The sequence below is a fragment of the Microtus ochrogaster genome, chromosome 7, assembly GCF_000317375.1.
Source record: "Microtus ochrogaster isolate Prairie Vole_2 chromosome 7, MicOch1.0, whole genome shotgun sequence".
Lineage (NCBI taxonomy): Eukaryota > Metazoa > Chordata > Mammalia > Rodentia > Cricetidae > Microtus > Microtus ochrogaster.
In genome coordinates, this window is record NC_022014.1 from 39,447,721 (window position 1) to 39,464,272 (window position 16,552).

A 16,552-nucleotide genomic window follows, 5' to 3' on the forward strand; every position below is an offset into this window, starting at 1 on the left:
CACAGGCAGAACACTGTATACTAAATAAATAAATAAATAAATAAATAAATAAATAAATAAATAAATAATTTTTTTAAAAAAATGGCCTTATATGCTGGACTTGGTGGTTCACCCCTGAAATCCCAGAGGCAGAGGCAGGCAGATTTCTGTGAATTCAAGGTCAGCTTGGTCTACAGAGTAAGACCTTGTCACAAAAATAGATAAGTAAATAGATAGATAAATAAATAGCCCTATCCTTTTCCCCCTCCACTCTCCAGCCTGTAACAAATTTAAGACATTTAAGACATATCCAAAAATCTCTTTTTTTGTCATTGTATTTAAAGCAATTTTTGATTCCCAAATTGAGACAGCAGACAGAAGCTCAGATGGTGGAAATGAGTCTCAGGATTTAGTGATAGGTTCAGTGGGGAGTGGAAGACACAGCTAAGTTCCCAGAGCCTCATAAACTCAAGGTCAACCTGCCAGCAGATGTGTGGTGCCCTCACCGCCTACCCCCCCCAAACTCAGCTGTAATCAAGCTTTCCTTGGTGTTCCAGCTCCCGAATAATGACACTGAGACTTCTTATTAATTACGAAAGTTTTGGCCTTAGCTTAGGCTTGTTCCCAAGTAACTCTTGAAACTTAAACTAACCTGTTGATATTAATCTACATTTTGCCACATGGCTTGTTACTGTTGTGCCCAGTCTGTGGGGACCCCAAAAGACTACCAGGAAGACCAACTCACTGAAATGCTTAAGCAACATTTATTATCACAATTGCAGGCCGGCCTGGACCTCATCAGCACAGCAATGGGAAGAGGTGTCCTACCCTTCTAGAGAGCATCATTTAAAGGCAAAAGCCAGGAAAGTTACATTAGCAGGGTTTGGGGTGATGGGTTGAATACTGATTGGCTCGTGCTTAGGGACTTTTCACAAATTTTTATTTTCGAACCTCCCCTTCCCCCGGTGCTTGTCAAGTTTTCTTATCGGCTGACCTTTGGGTGGGGACATTCTGTGGTTATCTGTGCTTTCCAGGTGGCTACCCTGCTACTTTTGTCCCTAGCCATTTCTGAGAACTGGAATGTTTTATGGAAAATAGCTTACACAAGACGTTAGGCAGAGGAGGAGGACAAAACAGAGGAACTTTGGTTCTTCAGTGAGTACCTTTTTTGTTGTTGTTTTTTTGAGACAGGGTTTCTCTGTGTAGCTTTGGAGCCTGTCTTGGAACTCGCTCCATAGACCAAGCTAGCCTAGAACTCAGAGATCCTCCTGCCTCTCCCGCTTGAGTGCTGGGATTAAAGATGTGAGCCATCACTGCTCAGCTGGTGCACACCTTTTTTTTTAATTTTTATTTATTTATTAAGGATTTCTGCCTCCTCCCCGCCACCGCCTCCCATTTCCTTCCCCCTCCCCCGATCAAGTCCCTCTCCCTCATCAGCTTGAAGAGCAATCAGGGTTCCCTGACCTGTGGGAAGTCCAAGGACTGCCCACCTTCATCCAGGTTTAGTAAGTTGAGCATCCAAACTGCCTAGGCTCCCCCAAAGCCAGTACGTGCAGTAGGATCAAAAACCCATTGCCATTGTTCTTGAGTTCTCAGTAGTCCTCATTGTCCGCTATGTTCAGCAAGTCCGGTTTTATCCCATGCTTTTTTCAGACCCAGGCCAGCTGGCCTTGGTGAATTCCGGATAGAACATCTTCATTGTCTCAGTGTATGGGTGTACCCCCTCACGGTCCTGAGTTCCTTGCTTGTGCTCCCTCTTCTTCTGCTACTGATTTGGACCTTGAGATTTCAGTCCGGTGCTCCAATGTGGGTCTCTGTCTCTGTCTCCTTTCATCGCTTGATGAAGGTTAATATTCAGGAGGATGCCTATATGTTTGTCTTTGGATTCACCTTCTTATTTAGCTTCTCTAGGATTGCGAATTATAAGCTCAATGTCCTTTATTTATGGCTAGAAACCAAATATGAGTGAGTACATCCCTTGTTCCTCTTTTTGGGTCTGGCTTACCTCACTCAGGATAGTGTTTTCTATTTCCATCCATTTGTATGTAAAATTCAAGAAGTCCTTGTTTTTTACTGCTGAGTAGTACTCTAATATGTATATATTCCATACTTTCTTCATCCATTCTTCCATTGAAGGGCATCTAGGTTGATTCCAGGTTCTGGCTATTACAAACAATGCTGCTATGAACATAGTTGAGCATATACTTTTGTTGTATGATAGGGCCTCTCTTGGGTATATGCCCAAGAGTGGTATTGCTGGGTCCAGGGGTAGGTTGATCCCGAATTTCCTGAGAAACCGCCACACTGATTTCCAGAGTGGTTGCACAAGTTTGCATTCCCACCAGCAATGGATGAGTGTACCCCTTTCTCCACAACCTCTCCAGCAAAGGCTATCATTGGTGTTTTTGATTTTAGCCATTCTGACAGGTGTAAGATGGTATCTTAAAGTTGTCTTGATTTGCAGGTGCACACCTTTTAAAGTAATTAATTAGCTTCATTCAAGACAAGGTTTGCCCTGGTTATTCCGGAACTCACGTTGTAGACCAGGCCGGCCTTGAACTTGCCTTTTGCCTGTCTGGATTGCTGGGATTAAACACATTTATTTTTTTACACTTTATCTTTTTGGTTTTTAGAGACGGGTTTCCTCTGTAGCTTTGGAGCCTTTCCCCCGAACTAGTTCTTTTAGACCAGGCTGGGCTCGAACTCACAGAGATCCACCTGACTCTGCCTCCCGGTGCTTCTATTAAAGGTGTGCGCCGCCATCACCCAGCGAAAAGCGTATTTTCTAATCTACCATTTGGTATGGTAGAGGCAGGTGGCTCTCTGGGAGCCTGTCAGGACTACATAGTCTACATGGGCCTGAGTGAGGGGCACGTGCCTGAGGAGGCCAGGTGAGATCATACACGGTTTGAGTCTGCGAACTGAACCGAACCTGGTTCCGAAAGGGTAACCGGATATTGCAAAGATGTGACTCAACGGACTCGATGCTGATTTCACTTTTTTTTTTAATTTAATGTGCATTGGTGCTTTGCCTGGATGTTTGTCTATGTAACTCCTAAGACCGGAATTACAGACAGTTGTCACCCGCCATGTGAGAACTGGGAATTGAACCCAGGCCGTCTCTGGAAGAGAGTCAGTGCTCTTAAACGCTGAGTCATCTCTCCCGGCCACTTGATTTTTAAAGTGCTCCTCTTCGGGTCTTCTCTGTGGGCAGGCGGGGTCTGAACCTAGAAAAAAAAAGCGAACAAGGAATAAAACGATGCCTGAAGACGGGAGGACCTAGGGTAAAATGGGCGTGGCCTTCGGGGAGTACCACGCAATACGCTTGCGCAGCAGTGCGGCTCTCCCCTTTCCGCTGGCCCTCGCAGACCGACGCACTGCTGTGATGTAGCCCTGCGGCCGTGACCAGGCTAGGTGATTCGGAGTGAGTGGAGCCAGAGAGGGTGACGTAATGTCGGCGGACGGTAGAGGGAGGGCATCCGCACTGGCGATTTTGCGCAGTCCGTGTGCGCAGCCGTGCCGCGCTCCGGTAAGCCCTCATGGGCCGGCGCACCGCTGTGACGTAGTCCTGCGGGCGGTCCCTGATGCTGCGGCGCCCGCTGGTCGGGCTGGCAGTGGCCGCCCTGGCTCGCGTCCCTGCGGACGGTGAGTGTGCTTTGCTGCTGACGACTGACTGCCTCAGGAGCGGGACTTGGCCGCGTGCGTCCCTTGTGCGCTGCCTCCAATGACTCCTGTTCTTGTGAGGACGCCTGGTGAACGTGTTTTCCGGGTCCTCAGAACGACAGGGACAGGCACGCGGAGTCGCAGCTACCCGCAAGCCCGCGCAGCCTGAGCCTAGCTGACGCTCTTCCTCGGCGCCCTGCCCACGCGGCATCCTGGACAGGCTCAAGCACCTGGCTTTCCCCCTTCGCCATTGCAGGACTTCGGTGTCTGCAGGTGGTGCAGGCCCCCGCTGACTCCTGGGTGTGGGCATTGGGATTCGCCCTGACCCAGGTTGAGGTTTCTGGTGCCGCCTTCGGGCTTAATATTCCCAGGCATCATTTTATCCAACGTAGAAGTGGGCAGGGAAGCGGTGAGTGAGAAGGTTCCTTTAGGTGGCAGCTGGAGGAGGAGCAGGTGACATTAGCTACCTGAAGAGATTGGGAGAAAGCGAATAAATGGCTGGTCAGCCGTGGATAGGGTCCAAGGAGAGGAAGATTTGTTTCTGTGGGTACTCCTCCAGTTTACTTTTTGGGGATCATAGGTTAGTTGTGAGAGCTACCATTAGGGCGGTTTCCAGTTTGGCACTAAGGAGCAGAATTTCCTGCTACTTTAGCCTGTCTGCCCACGTTACCCCTGCCTTCACGTATTAGGCTTTTATGTTCCCGTAGATGCTAAATCAGCCATTGCTGCTGTTTGCCTGGCCTTCCTTGGTTCAGCGCTGGATCTCTGTCTAGGAGGGGCAGTGGGAAGACTAGTAATTTTCTGGAGTAGTAAATTTGAGGCAGTATACTTCTGTTCAGCCACACTTAAACTTTCTTTTTGTCTTGACACATACAAAATATCCAGGAAACATGTTGAGGTAATTTGAAGGAAGAGGCAGAAGGAGGTGTGGGAGGAGATAGCCCAGGCATCAAAGGAGAGGTAAAACGAGGGTGAGCTCTTGGTAGGCAGCTGTAGATGGAGGCAGGCTGCTTGCAGCATCCCTGGTCTTCCCTGCCCCACCCTGTCCCCATTCTCTCTGATCCAGAATGTGGTGGCCCTCGGTTTCCACCGGCCTTGCCTACAGTAGACCTCAGTCTCCCCTGTCCTATCTCCCATCCTCCCTGACTCTGCTTGTCCTGGTCCCCAGTCTCTGCCCTGCCCTATCCATTCCTTGCCTGCATCTATTGGGCCTTAGTGTCCTTTGCCATACCTGCCCCTCATTCTCCCTGGTCCTGCTGGGTGGGCCTCATCCACCCCTCAGTCTTGCCTGACCCTGTTTCCTTACTTTCCCTTCTACACAAGTGAGCAGTTGACAAGCCCTGCAACATCCTGGTTCTTTCTATTTTGCTCTCCTTGGATTCTGAACCCTTTTTTTCTTTCATGTTCGTTTTGCCTCATGATTGTGGCATCCAGGACCCCATTCAAGATTCAGCCTGTTCTTTTTTGTCCTTGATGGGAAGCATCACAAACAGAGATGGGTAGCACCAGGAAGGTCCAGCAGCAGCCTGTTCGTGTTTGGCTGCTACTCCACCCTTCCTTTCGTGGGAGGCTGTGGTATGTGCGTCTGGTTCAGGTAGAGGAATGAGCATGAAAATGCTTTGGCTACTCTTGGTGCTGCCGTTGGAAGAGGCTCCTCAATTCTGGGGGCTTCAGGGCTGGAATATGTCACTCATATCTGCCTAGTGCTGCTTGTGGCTTCAGTAGACAGGAGGGATGTGGTGGTTGTGACAGATTTCTAGTCCTAGGAGCCCTAAGGTAAAGACAGGAAGAGGTTGTGCAGGAAGTTGTGTCTAGGGAGTGTTCCAGGAGAGCATGTTCTCTCCCAATGCTCCTGTGGAAATCACTTGTATCTTAGCTCGTCTTAGAGTTAAGGTCTTGGGGCTCTTTGTCAGGCAGTTGAAGTCTGGGGCTAGAAGAGCTGAAGAGATTGGGGTCCAGAGTTTCTCCAGTGGTCTCCCCAAAGGAAGTTGCCTTTGAGTAGCACACATGTCTGTAAATGCTAGAGCAGAGACTAGATCTGTAGTTTCTGCCGTTTGCTGTGGCTCTGTGGAGATGTAGCGAACGCCTGGTCACCTAGCTGCTGACTAGAGTCCTCTGTACTCCCCTTGCCAGGCCCCAGTGCCACTGTACCACACAGCTAGGTAGTCAGGGTCATCTGGTAGGGTCTGTGTAGATCCAAGCAAGTGTAGTGTCATCGAGGCTCACCAAGAACCGTCAAAGGTCCATGGGCTGCACGTGCCGGTGTCGGGTGACACCTACTGGCACTCTTCAGAGCCAAGGTACCAACAGATGGAGCTGGTGCCCTGTGTCTTCCTGTCCCTTGTGATTTAGCCCCAGGAGGTCAGAAGTTATACACTGTTGACTCCTGAAAGGCTGGCCTTGAGAGAGAGGTTAAGCGGCTCAGCAGGGGTGCCTTAGGGAGTGCAGAGCTGGGTTGGATTCAGCTGTCGCATATGTCCACATGTGCACGCCAGTGTCCTTCCTCCCCCTGTCTGGTCATGGCCTGCAAGGTACAGGGTTAGGGTCAAGAGAGGGCTCCCACAATGCCAGAAATGAGGATTTGAGACTGGAATCTGGGTGATACCAGCTCATCATTACTTAAAGTTGGAAGCAGGGAACAGAGTGGGGGATGGGTATAGGCTGCTCCATTGTCTGACGGGATTACAGATCATGTGTTTCACCCATGCCTGTCCCTCGTGCATGTCCTCTTGACTATCCGACCTGAGATCCTTTTCTCAGAAGCTTCTTACCTCATGCACTTTGGAGCATCTCTCTTAGCTGTGGTTCTCCTCTGTTGTTGTGCTTGTTCTTTGAGTGTCAGATCCTGTGTTCTCAGTCTCTGGAATACAGCTGTGCAGTGAGTTACGCAGCCCCACGGTGAGCGCTGCCTTAAGCTCCTTTTAAGCTCAAGGGAACTAAGAGCTCCAGAAATGGGTCATTTGGAATGTGCAAATGTAGAACCCATATTGGCAGCTGCAGATCACAGCCTGTGGCCATCAAGGGAATTTGGAGCCAGTGCAGCACCTTGAGGAACTCTCATCCGGAGTGCCTGATACAGCAGGCAGAAGGAAGGCAGCTTTGTAGGAGCTGGGTTGGATGGTTTGTAGCATACACCATGGCCAGGCCATGGTGGAAGCAGCAAGGCTCAGTGACTAGGGAAGAGGATACCTGTGAAAAGGTGGTGATGAGATGTGGATCAGGGGAAGCCTGGAGCCCAGACAGGAAATTAACATACAGTGGTCAGTGTGATTGGGGAGAGCCAGAAGGGAGCAGTGTCATTGAGAGGCACCACTGGTGACACTGAGTGAGTTTCTCTAGGACCCCTTAACTATGTCTTTTTGATAGGTGGTCCTATGTGCTTCTCAGGGACATGTGCATGTGTGTGTTTTGAGTATGCATGTGTGATGTGCATGTGCATGCACATGTACCATACTCACAGTGCTTGTGCTCCTGTGGGTGATAGAATACCAGCACCAGTGCTTTTGTAAGATTACCTCATGGCCTACATCAGGGATTAAGAACACAAGACTTCCCTAAGCTGATGCCCTTCCTGCAGCCTATGCCTTTTGGTCCAAAAGCTGTGTGGGCCTCACCCTTAAAGGCCAAAGGTGCTTGGGTTGGCAGACAGCCCCTCCAGCTCCCAAATACCCTCCCTGATCTCCCTTTTCCTCACCCTCGGTAGAGAGCAGCAGCTCATGTCTCTCAGCCCCTGTGGTGACTCTTCCCCATCTGTCAGTGTGTCAGATGCAGCCCTGGTTATTTGGACAGGTGTAGTCTCAGGAGAAGGACAAGTAATTCCTTTTCTTTCTTGCACAGTGGAAGAACGGGGCTGATCTCTTTGCAGCCAGTGCAGGCAGGGCTGGGTGCCCCAGGGATTTATTGAAGGGCGGGGTATGGGCTTGGCAGAGATTAATCCCCTGTCCCTAGGTGTAGAGCAGCCATTGACTCTTCCCAGGTTAACCACGGAGGCTGCAGCACATCAAGTAGGTGGTTTCCATCCTGCGGAGGCAGGAAGGCCTTCATAGACAGGGTCCTGGTTGTGTAAATGATGACCTGCTCGAGGCCAGGCTGGAGGGAGGATTAGGGCTGAGGGTGAGGTGGAGCTGGGTGCTTAGGCATGAGTTTGGGAACCAGTGAGATAAGATGGTCCTAGGGTAAGGGAAGAAGGCTCAGGTCCTAGATCAGACTGTGATGGAGGAGGTTTCTGTGCTTTCATGCCTACCACAGCAGTTGCTCCTCTGTTGGCAGCCCCTACCTGCGGCAGATCCGGATGCCTGAGCTGAGCTGCATTCACTTTCCCCTTGGGAGGCTAGGGGTGCTATTCTAACTCTTGGCCGGCCAGCTACAGATTGCCTTTCCCAGAGAAGTTAGGGATGGTTGCATGTCTAGTGGGAAGTTTCCCAAACAGGTTTGAACTGAATAGACTTGAGGATGCTATGTTTGTAGTGCCAGGAAATTTCTGTTTTCAGACTTGGACCTCCCAGTGGGCAGTGCCATTTATGGGCACTGCAGTGTGAGGTCAGGTTCTGGAGGGCAGCCTATATGGGGTGGGACCAGTGAGTGCTGCATTGTCTGTTTCTGGGTCACATGCCTGTGGACTTCCTGTTGGGTATGTGTGAGGCTGGATGTTGGAATCCTGTTGGCCTTCCTGCCTGTGTTTACTATCTTACCAGTTGACTACTGTTGAGAGGAGGGTTCGCATTATAGGGGGATGTTGCCCTTGGGAGTTACTCATACCACTGCCTCTTAGAAAAATGCCAGGGTACCAGCAAGGGCAAAACCTCTCATGTCTGTGATGCCCCTCCTTTCACAGGCATGGCAGGACCTAGGCCAGTGGTGCTGAGTGGGCCGTCAGGAGCAGGGAAGAGCACCCTGCTCAAGAAGTTGTTCCAGGAACATGGCAGCATCTTTGGCTTCAGTGTGTCCCGTGAGTGCCCCAGGACCCTGAAGGGCAAGGAGCTCAGAGGCTATCCCAGCACTGGACTACTAGAGTTCCAAATATACACCCCCAGCCTAGGAGATGCTGTCCTTACTCCCTCAACCCCATTACCCTCTCCCTTCCCAGGGCCTTCATCTAGAGTAAGCATCTTGGCCCCTGTGACCTCTTGAGATCTGGTCTGGGCTTTCCACTGGCTGTGAGCACCACCTGCTGCTATACAACCAGAGAACTGAGCAGGCCTGCAAGGGAAGACCCTGGGTAGGGTGGAAGGGTTGTACACCCATCTCTTCAGTGTGTGATAGGTCTTTTTTCTAGATACTACAAGGAATCCACGACCTGGTGAGGAAAATGGCAAAGGTGAGCTGACCTGCTAATCCAAGGGTCTCAGGCATGACTTACTGTGGAGGGGAGGGGACAGTGGGAGGGCGTGAGGGTTTGCTCTGTCCCTTGGCTATAACAGAACTCAGTCCCCAGCAGGAGAGTATCTCTTGCCTTTGGGTTAGTAGCTTGATTAGAGTCTGTGCATCATCAGATTGAGGGCAGGGGTATCCCTCTTTTCTGTGGAACTTGACTATTTCTAGTCCCCCAGCAAGGACAGTGAGAACAGTGGTGTCTGTTCCAGTCCTGTGTAGGATGGAGAGGGGCCAGGCCAGGCAGGTCAGGGTTTTGGGTATCCTCTGAAAAGCCCTCTTCCTCTCCAGATTACTACTTTGTGACCAGGGAGATGATGCAGCGTGATATTGCAGCAGGGGACTTCATTGAGCATGCTGAGTTCTCGGGGAACCTGTATGGGACAAGGTGGGCTGAGTTTGGTATGGATCAAGGTGACCCCAGAATTGGCAGAAGGAAACTCTTCCACCTCTCCCCTCTGTCATATGATGTCCTCCCAGTCTCCCGCCTAGGCTGGGATGGCTTAGCTGATAGACTCCAGGGAGCAGGCAGGCCCAGTCATGCCCCAGGCTCATCTGTCTTAAGCCATCCTGTGTGACAGGAGCCATATGAGTACCTCACACAGGAAGAGGTAGGCAGTGACAGGCAGCTCAGGCCCGACCAAAAGCCCAAACTTTTTTGGCATTTGGCTGCAGGACAGAAAGGACTGTGCTTTCAGAGGACTTGACAAGGCCGAGGTTATGCTTGGATGTTCTGGGAAGTACGGATGGTGCTGGGTTCAGTGAGCCTCTTCTTTTCCATGCTAGGCCTACCTAGGATGGGCCTTGGGGAGGAAGGGGCTGAGTTTCTCTGAAGCTCTTGGAAGCTTTAAGAGACTACCAAGGTTGAAGTTTAGCAGCCAATATGTGTATTCCTGAGAGGGTGGCCAGCAGGCAAGCACTCTTGTGGGCTTAAGAGCTAGGGTCTTGCCTTGGGTCCCATTGAATGTCTGCTCACTGCCCTTCCCTGCTCCCAGCAAGGCAGCTGTTCGGGCTGTGCAGGCCATGAACCGCATCTGCGTGCTAGACATTGACCTACAGGGTGTGCGCAACATCAAGAAGACTGATCTGCATCCCATCTACATCTCTGTGCAGCCCCCCTCTCTGGCTGTGCTGGTAGGTACCTGGTGTGGGAGACCCACAGGGCAGTCCCTGAGACTTGGAGAGTACTGACTCAACAAAGGCCTGCATTTCAGGAGCAGCGACTGCGGCTGCGCAACACTGAGACTGAGGAGAGCTTGGCAAAGCGGCTGGCAGCTGCACAGGCTGACATGGAGAGCAGTGAGTGTGGTCAGGTCATTTATACCTTATGAGCATGTGGCCAGCCCCATTCACCAGGAGACAGGGAGGACCAAGGGCAAAGATAGAGGAGTTCGAGACTTCTTTGTCTGCAGAGCCTTTGAGGGGCCACACTTCTCTTATGGACTTGAGTGTGTCATAGACATCTTCTTGCAAGCTGTTCTCTTGTTTCTGTGTCTGAGTTTGGCCCACATTCAGACACTGTCACTGCGACCTTTTGCTGTTCTCTATGTGCATATGGGAGCCCGTCACAGGTAGTGCCAGTTCTAAATAGAGGCCTGGGGAGGGGTCAGTGGTCCATACTCTAGTACTCAACTTGATGAGCAAGCCCCATCTGAGGTTCTCTAGAGGGGAAGGCAGAGTTCCATCTAGTCCTGACTGTCCTATTACGGTGACAGGCAAGAGTAGTCGTAGAGGTTGTTGCAGTGGGAAGGGGCCAGATTCCCTGTGTTCCTGACTTTTGTCTTGTTTCATTCCCAGGCAAGGAGCCTGGCTTGTTTGACCTGGTGATCATCAATGACAACTTGGATAAAGCCTATGCAACATTGAAGCAGGCACTGTCTGAGGTGGGTCCCTCCCCACCTACCCTGTCCTGGCACAGTCCCCTGCTCAAGCCACCCTGTGAGTCCAGCAAACCCTGATGAGGCTAGGGCTCACACCCTTGCTGCACTGTAAGCAGCTGAGGCTCTGCCAACTGCCAGCTGATCAAGTACAAGCGCAAAGTCCAAGAGTCCTTGGGGGCCAGGGGAGGATCTGAGACCCATCCCTCCCTGTTCCCTGCCTCTCCTGACTTTCTGTTTTCCTTTTTCGTTGGCAGGAAATCAAGAAAGCTCAGGGAACTGGCCATGCCTGAGGGTCTGCTTCATTCCACAGAGTGATGCCTGTGCCCCAAATATATCTGGGTTATGAGGTGGGGTGGTCTTTGCCAGGGCAGCAAGGACTTGTATAGACTTCTACTGTGGAGTAGGAGGAGCTGCCCCTTGTCTGGCCACATGGTGGCTCTTCACCCTGTGCTGGCTTGCTGAGGCTGAAGGACTCGGAAATGTACTCACTTCTATTCTCCCTGAGCTGTCCCTGTCCCTCCTGCTGGAGCAGGACTGACATCCTAATAAAGGCCATCCACTCTGGGCCTATGACCCCTGGTTGCCTACCTCTACCTGGTCAACCCGTATGAAAGCTGCCAAGGGGGTTCCAGGGTCCACCAGTCATCAGAATGCTAGCTGGGTTGATTGTGATCACTTCCCCTTGGAACCAGTCAACTGGGACAGCCAGCATGGATTGGAATGGGGCTCAGTCCTGGAGAACCTGGTACTGCTGCCTTTTTGAGCTGTTTCTGAGCAATCTAGGGATACATAGTGACAAGAATCACTGGCCAGGAAGGAAAGTGCCCAGCCACCAGAAAAGAGCGTGAAAATGAGGACATAGTGCTGGCCCTGGGACCTGTGGGTACTATGTTCTCTTGCCTTTATGTAGAGCCTTCCAAGCCCCAAGGCAGGGCAGTGAAGCTTTCTGGGGTAGAAGAGGGGCAGAGCCTTGGGCCTTTGTAGAGATTCCAGATTCTGAGCCCTAGAGCTTGTAGCGGGTGCAGCATTCCTGAGAGAGATGTCTGTAAGTTGAGGGAGGCTGTCCCTCCCCTTCTGCCCAAGATGAGACATTCTGATTGTCTGGGTCCTGCTGTCCTCCCCTCTTCCTCTGGGCTCTCAGCCCAGGCTGCCTGACTCCGCCCAGGAGAGCAGTCCCTGCGGTGAGGGCAGTGGCTGTTGCCAGCTACCCCCACCCGGTGGTCAGCTACAGCTCTCCCTTGTGCATCTCCAGGTGAGGCTGCTCCTGGGACAGGACTTGGGCAGATTCGATGGATGTGGGTGTGAAGAGGGCAGGCAGGTACCCAGGCAGAAGGAGCCAGAGAGACCGGGGAGCCCTGGGATGCCTCCAAAAGTACAGATGTTCCTCAAGAACGGTGAGCCAGAACTTCCTGGACCTCAAGTGGAGGCTGGGGAAGAGAGGGCCAGGACCTGCCTGAGCCCCTAGCAGGCCTGTCTAGCTCCTCGCTGCTCCACCCCCAGGGACAATCATGGATTCAGACCCTGGGGGGAACAATGGAGCCCTTGAGGGCCCCTCCTCCACCCCCCATTGTGCTTGGTGGCGAGAGGTGGCCCTAGCCCTAGCCGGCAGTATGCCCTTAGAGAGGACCAGCATCCCTCCGGCAGGTGGAAGGGCTCAGCCAGAGGCTTGCATTCCCAGCTTGGAGAAGGTAGGGAGGGCACCGATGGGGCTGCAGATAGGCAGGGTCTTGGTTGGTCTGTACTCTCATGGCTAATGTGGAGTTTTCCAGGCTCCTGTATCCTCACTGGCAGTTCACAGGCACAGGCAGTTCCAGTCTGGAAGACTCACTGGAGCTCTGGCCAGACCTTGTCTTGTTGCATTAAGGGACCCTCGGGGTGTCCATCAGCTTGGGTCCAGCTGACTTCTCGGCTCTTCTTGGGTAACTAGACCCATGGTGGGGGAGATGGGAACTAACTGGTGAGCTGAGGGTGTACTCAGTACCTCCCCCAGCAGCTGAGGCCCTTCAGGCTGTTCTAAGATGGGCCAGTCCTCCCCAGCTAGTTGCAGTGTGTCCAGGGGATCAGTATGGGCCTCAGGCCCAGTGTACTCAAACTAAACAAACTTTCTTTATCCACTTGTCTTCTGCCAAGCAGAACCTCTCAGCAGCTGGACCTGCACAACTGCTGATGGTTTAGTGTGGCCCTGTAATTGGCACAGAAGTTCCTTCTGAGTGTTTTCCTACCTGCCTGCTATGTCCAGGGACTGAAGAGGGAGATGTGAGGGTGGGTAACCAAGTCCAAGGATGAAGGGGAGCTCTTGCCCAGGAAGGCCTGCTGCCTGCTGGCTGGAGTTGCTGTTGTATGGGGAAGCCTCAATAGACCCTGCTGGGAATTAAGTTCTAGAGGTGGGCAGGGGAACCTGGCCCAGCTGTGGGAGGGACTGGTGGGTGAGGCAGGAGGACTGAAGGACAAGGATCAGGGTGAGTGTGGACTTTCTACAAGTAGTTGGGCACAGGTGTACTCCCTGGGCAATTCCAAAGGAAGGCATGTAGATTCTGGTGGTGCCTACCCAGGCCAGCATCTCTGTTTCTGGAATGCAGTTTAGCTGAAGGCAGCTATTAACCTGTAAGATTTATCCAGACTCAGAGTTGTGACTCTCATACTAGGCCCATGCTGGCCCTTGTATTTTTCTGGATATCATCCCCCCTGCCCCCAGTAGTCTGTCTGCTTGAGCTCCTAGGAGGGTGTCTTGGATGCCAGTGAGGAAAGGTGGCTGGTGAGACCCTATAGGTCATAGGGGGAGGTGGGTAGTTTATACTAGATACCCAGGGCTTGAAACCTGGTATGCTAGGTCCTAATGCTTGTTAGCCACAGTAATTATCACTGTACCCACCCCTCATTTGCATCTCCTGATAGTCCTAGGGTACAATCTCTCCCCAGCACACATACACCAAATTACTGGCCATATGTTTACTAACACCCTGGGCCACATACCCTGCTAGCTTCAGGGCTCTGGTCAGTTCAGGACCAAGGGCTGGATGTGTGCAAGGACTGCTTACAGTAGAGGGTACCACTTCTATTCTAGAGAGGAGACGGGCTGAATGAGCTATGTAGTGTGTGTGTGGCGGGGGCACCCCCTGCTCAAAGTGAAGCACATCACCACCACCACCACCACCACCACCACCACCACCACCACCACCACCACCACCACCACCACCACCACCACAGAGTCTAATTCTGGATCAAGATGTAGGAGCTGCTTTGGAGCAGGAGTTGCTTGAATGAACCCCTTCAACAAGCTGTGAGTGCTAGAGATGGCTCCACACCCCTGTTGAAGCCCCATGTCTTCATGTTTAAATTCACAACAGAGAGGATAACAATATAGAAACGTTCCCAGAGGACCTCGTATCCCAGGCCCCATTAATATGAAGCACGTCACCATAATAAACTGGTGCTGCCTCTGTGCTAGCCGCAGACCACAGGCCAGGTGTTTGCTACAGTCGCTTGGTCCTTCCCAACAGTGGGCCACCTCTTGGAAGACAGCCTCCTTGTCTTTGCTGCCCACGGCTACTTGAATACCACCTGGGTATTTTGTAGGGTGCCCCTCTTGGAAGTTGCTCAGTGTTTTCTCTTGCTCTTGTTGGGTTATGGGTTTTGGGAAGAACACTGAGAGTGATGGGCTGTCTTTCTAGATGGTATCAACAGGACTTACGCCATGATGCCCTCAGGTGTCACTGCAAAGGCGCAGGTCCCTCTTTCATGCTGTCATCTGATACAAGGATGCAACCCCTGGTGTGGGGTGTGCGCTTCCTACTGTGGACACTCTCTGAGAATGGTTGGCAGTTCCTCTGCACAGAAGCAGGGGATGCGTCTCCTCTCCTCAGCCTGATGGTTGTGTTGGATACATGGATGCAATTGTTGTCATCCAGGGTATCTATAACCACAATCCTACTTAGTCTATTGGTTAAATTGTTGCAGCTTCAGAGTGTCCAATCCACTTACCAATGTTCATGAGTGTGTAAGCATGTTCTTCCTCTTTGAGCTTGCCCCACAGTCTTCATCCCCTTACCTAGCCACCTGATCAGCCACTTCCCCAGGGATTCCCACTTCCTCTTATTGGATGAGAAGTTAGAGCCTGGGACCTAGATATGTTCTTTGTTTATTTTATGACTGCGGTTTGAGAAAGGGTTTCAGTGTAGTCTTGGCTGGCATCAAACTCACCATGTAGCAGAGGGTAACCTTGAAATCCTGGTCTTTCTACCTATGCTTCCCAAGTACTAGAATTATAGGCAGCATGATCATACCCATCTAAGAAAGTGCTTTACTCAGGTGTTTCTGCAGTCAGGGCCCATCAGAGGACCAACCAGAGCACGTACGCACATCGCAGCTTTTCATGGTGTATCTGTAAGTATTTGCTGTGAGAGCCCGCCTTCACCAAGCTAAACACAGATGCATCCTGGAGTCCCCAGCACATAGATATATCAGAAAATTAACCCCTATGGTGACTGGGAAACCTCTGATAGGCAGACTGGAGTAATGAGTGTGCATAGGTGCAAATGTGTGTGTGTGTGTTTATAAAACTTGTATGGCCAGGTGATTGTCCAATCAGGGAAAGGCAGCAGGTATGGGCACTAGCACAGCAGAGAGTATGGCAGGAGCCAACTGAGGAAAGGGCAGGGCACTTGGCACAGTGGCTAAGTGAGACCCTGATAAGTGCCCTAGCCAGAAGTTACTGAAGGAGCTGAGCATTGTACACGCCTAAAATCCCAACACGTTGCAGGCAGATAGAGGAGGCTGAAGAGTTCAAGGTCATCTTAACTCTTACAAGTCAATGAATAAGGAGTCTGTGCCACATGAAACATTGTCTTAAAAAAAAAAAAAGCCATTGAGGGCTGGCGAGATGGTTCAGCAGTTAAGAGCACTGACTGCTCTTCCAGCAACCTTATATGGTGGCTCACAACCATCCATAATGAGATCTGGTGCCCTCTTCTGGCTTGCAGGCACACATGCAGGCAGAACACTGAATACATAATGAATAAATCTAGGCTGGGCGGTGGTGGAGCACGCCTTTAATCCCAGCAATGGGGAGGCAGAGGTAGGTGAATCTCTGTGAGTTTGAGGCCAGCCTGGTTTACAAGAGTGAGTTCCAGTACAGGCTCCAAAGCTACAGAGAAACCCTGTCTTGAAAAACCAAAAATAAATAAATAGCCATTGTGCATGCGTTTAATCCCGCACTTGGGAGGCAGAGGCAGGTGGATGTCGGTGAGTTCCAGGCCAGCCTGTTCTACAGGGCGAGTTTCAGGACAGGTTCCAAAGCCATTGAAGGGCAGCAGGGACAATCTGTTCAGTGTGCATTCTAAGGTACTCAGTGGGCATGGAGCCAGGTTTATAAGAAAGAGTGAAGCATCTGGGACCAGAGAAACAGTGGTCACCTGGTGCAGGTGGCAAGTGTGGGTGGTTCAGGGTTTACTGATAAACCCAAGATGTGCAGGAGACAGCAACTCAGATAAAGTAATCCAAGGGTAGAGAGGTCACACTGGGGGAGAGATTGACATATAGGTCTGACCCTCTGTAGTTTGAGGTGCCTGCTGTGTTCCAGTGCCAGGGCTAGGCAGGAAAATTACAGGCTAGAAGTTCAAGTTTGGAAGTTGTCTGCCTCCCCGCCCCCCCCCCCCCCCCCC

The 16,552-nt window shown here is 51.5% G+C and overlaps 2 protein-coding genes across 6 annotated transcripts in view; both read left to right on the forward strand.

The window, feature by feature from the left end:
• The first annotated feature begins 3,530 nt into the window (after positions 1 to 3,530).
• On the forward strand, positions 3,531 to 11,465 carry Guk1 (guanylate kinase 1). 2 transcript variants are annotated; one of them, XM_005349982.2, is made up of 8 exons: positions 3,531 to 3,624; positions 8,477 to 8,590; positions 8,918 to 8,959; positions 9,304 to 9,400; positions 10,008 to 10,146; positions 10,227 to 10,311; positions 10,810 to 10,895; positions 11,147 to 11,465. In XM_005349982.2, the coding sequence occupies exons 1-8, from the start codon at positions 3,564 to 3,566 to the stop codon at positions 11,180 to 11,182; spliced, it is 660 nt and encodes a 219-aa protein (XP_005350039.1). In that variant the 5' UTR covers positions 3,531 to 3,563; the 3' UTR covers positions 11,183 to 11,465. The 2 variants fall into 2 exon arrangements, with proteins under 2 accessions (XP_005350039.1, XP_026636722.1); XM_026780921.1 differs by lacking the exon at positions 8,477 to 8,590 and having other exon boundaries at positions 3,549 to 3,624.
• A 630-nt stretch (positions 11,466 to 12,095) lies between these two features.
• The window catches only part of Gjc2 (gap junction protein gamma 2), an 8,697-nt gene continuing 4,240 nt past the window's right edge, over positions 12,096 to 16,552 (forward strand). Inside the window, exon 1 of one of the 4 annotated variants that reach the window (XM_005349985.2) lies at positions 12,096 to 12,144. Coding sequence is in view for 1 of the 4 variants with exons in the window: in XM_026780818.1 (XP_026636619.1) it covers positions 15,265 to 15,275 (11 nt within the window). In the remaining 3 variants the exon portion in view is untranslated. The other 3 variants (XM_026780819.1, XM_005349984.2, XM_026780818.1) reach the window with 3 other exon arrangements.

Coding starts and splice junctions, on each gene's coding strand:
- Guk1 (XM_005349982.2), top strand. CDS start 3,564: ATGCTGCGGCGCCCGCTGGTCGGGCTGGCAGTGGCCGCCCTGGCTCGC. Junction 3,625..8,476: donor GGCTCGCGTCCCTGCGGACG/GTGAGTGTGCTT, acceptor CTCCTTTCACAG/GCATGGCAGGACCTAGGCCA. Junction 10,312..10,809: donor ACAGGCTGACATGGAGAGCA/GTGAGTGTGGTC, acceptor TTTCATTCCCAG/GCAAGGAGCCTGGCTTGTTT.